The sequence below is a fragment of the Anopheles cruzii genome, unplaced genomic scaffold (genome assembly GCF_943734635.1).
Source record: "Anopheles cruzii unplaced genomic scaffold, idAnoCruzAS_RS32_06 scaffold01157_ctg1, whole genome shotgun sequence".
Classification (NCBI taxonomy): domain Eukaryota; kingdom Metazoa; phylum Arthropoda; class Insecta; order Diptera; family Culicidae; genus Anopheles; species Anopheles cruzii.
This window is the reverse complement of record NW_026454742.1, coordinates 232-2,586: the sequence shown is the minus strand read 5'-3', so window position 1 is coordinate 2,586 and position 2,355 is coordinate 232. Positions and strand designations below refer to the sequence as shown.

At 50.4% G+C, this 2,355-nt stretch overlaps 1 protein-coding gene across 1 annotated transcript; it reads right to left on the bottom strand.

Annotated features, from left to right (window-relative positions):
• Window positions 1-333: 333 nt before the first annotated feature.
• On the bottom strand, window positions 334-860 carry LOC128276423 (peritrophin-1-like; the record flags this gene model as incomplete). The annotated part of the gene is made up of 2 exons (XM_053014885.1): window positions 848-860; window positions 334-780 (listed from the first exon to the last, which is right to left on the bottom strand). Coding segments are annotated over exons 1-2 (460 nt in total), but the record flags the coding sequence as incomplete, so codon positions are not given.
• Window positions 861-2,355: the final 1,495 nt, after the last annotated feature.

Genomic DNA, 2,355 nt, shown 5'->3' with positions numbered 1-2,355 from the left:
ACACAGGAGCGTTGGTGGTACTCGTAGAAGCTGTCGTTGAAGACTCTATTGTAGATTCTTCCACGGTTGACGACAAGGTGGAGGAGTCTTCAATTTCGGTTAAACCTTCTGTCGATAATTCGGCTGTTGATTCCGCAACAGTTGATGATTCCTCAGGAGTCGATGGTTCTTCGGTTGACGGCTCGGCTGTTGATTCCTCAACAGTCGTTGCCTCGGTTGCGGGTTGTTCTGTTTCCGTCGAACTCGCTCCGCCAGTGGACAGAGTGGGACGTTCGCTGGTTGTCAAAACTTCATCATCGCTGCACCTCACGTTTTCTTTAAAATCACACTCACACTTGTCCACATTGAAACGGAGATCGTTCGGACACGAGACACTCAACTTCAGGCCCAGTACGCACAGGTTGTACTTGGTGCAGATCGTGTGGGGCATGAGCACTAGATTGCGTGGATCGAAAAACTGTGGACAGGTCTCGGCACACGTCGTCATCGTCTCAATATCAATATCTCGTCTCACTCGGTCCACCTTGTTCCCTGCACACTGCACTTCGGCCGAAGCCATTTTGACGCAACTTTTCACCGGATCACTCCACACCGATCCCTCGGGACAGTGGGCCACGACTTGAATCCACCCGATGCAGGTGACGTAGCCCGTACAGCTGTTGGGCAGGGCATGAATGGCCGGCACCGTAGAGGCACCAGCAGCACCTTGACAGTCGAACGATGCCACCGCTCGGCCAAACGACACGATCACCGCCAGGACGCAGATCGTCCGATGTAGATCTGTAGAAGATTTCCAGGGCACAGTTGCAGTGGCGATCACCTTTCCTATGGCGCAGGCAATACTTACAGGATTCCTCCATGCTGTTGCTCCTGTGACACGGGTCCTAGAACCGCACGCGGTGGTCGAGGCGAGTTTTCCGGCTCAATCAATTTTGCCGGATGCTTGGACCGGCGCCTTCCGTTTTATAGAGCCACTCGGAATAGAACTCAAGTGGCCGCCAGATTGTAGTTTGATAAAATGTAGCATCGGGGTAGCTTTATCGTCCACTCTGGCCCAATCATTCGAGGGCCTCGTGACCCGTGACAATGCATCCACACACGTGAGAAAATATGGGTGCAGCGCCCAAAAGTCATCGGCAAAAGGGGGCGCTAGTATTTGTACTATTTGATTGTTTTGTGTCACTTGTGCAAGCCGAAGAATTGAGAAGGGAACCCATCCATTTGTGACATTGTTTTAACTAATCTTGAAAGTAGCTCAACACATCCGTTGAATGGTTCTTTCGTGACTCGTGACAGTACTGGGTATGTGCGCAATTAATCCGGTGCGTGCCACCTAATTCGTGATCATTCCCACCACGGCGCCAGAGCCTCCCTGTACTATGCGAGCTTCGTCTCACCAACCGAAAGTCGACGCATATTAAGGTCAATTCAAACGCATTAGACCCCGTATGGGGGGTGTCGGAGGTATCGAATTGTTAGGAAAAGACTTTCTTGTGGTGGCTCCACAACAATCCCGTGACTCCCGCGCTACACCGCTTCATTAACCCGTATCCGTGGACATAGAAGGTAACAAAATGGTGGCAAAAAACACTCCGAAGAAGCAAAACGGGCAAGTGACAAAAAATGATTATGGCCAAACAAAGAAATCAGCTACCCCAGCACGTTGACCTACAATCAGCCAAACACACAGCCACACACACAAGTCATGGTTAGGGTGACGATCGAGGCACCGGGTGTTCGATCAGAGAGGATCACTTTCTCATCATTTCACACTGTGTTTTAAATTAAGCACCAATCACAAGCCCTTTTCGCTTTATGGCCATTGCCTTTCGCTGTCGATTGCTCTAAATCTCGCTACGCGTGGCTCGGCCCTTTGTATTGACCACCGACGGTGCCCCCGAGATGATACCCCCGGAGGGTGGCACAGTTTGGGCCGGAAAATTTGTGGAATAATAGACACCCCGGGTCTATCGAGGGCACGGTTTGGCTGTGGCGATGAAAAAGCCGTTTATCGTCAAGCGAAACTGGTTAATTTTCCCATTTTTCCAACAGACTTCGCTGCTTTGAACCTTTTTTCGTGTCTCCCATCTCCCGTCAATGTTGTGTGTTGGTATCGAGATACCAACGGAGAGGATTCACGGAGAGGATTCACTTTTCATTTCCGTTTCTCGTTCGTCTCGGCCGGCGCAGGCTTTAAGCTCTCGAGAGAGCACCAGGTTCCTTATCGGCATGCATTTGTTTGTGCGGTGATAAGATCATTTACCAAATTCACGCTACAATCGATTACTCACTCGGTTATGTGAGTTTACGTTATCGCAAATAAACAAATTTGCCAAGCATACGCCCCACTCTGGC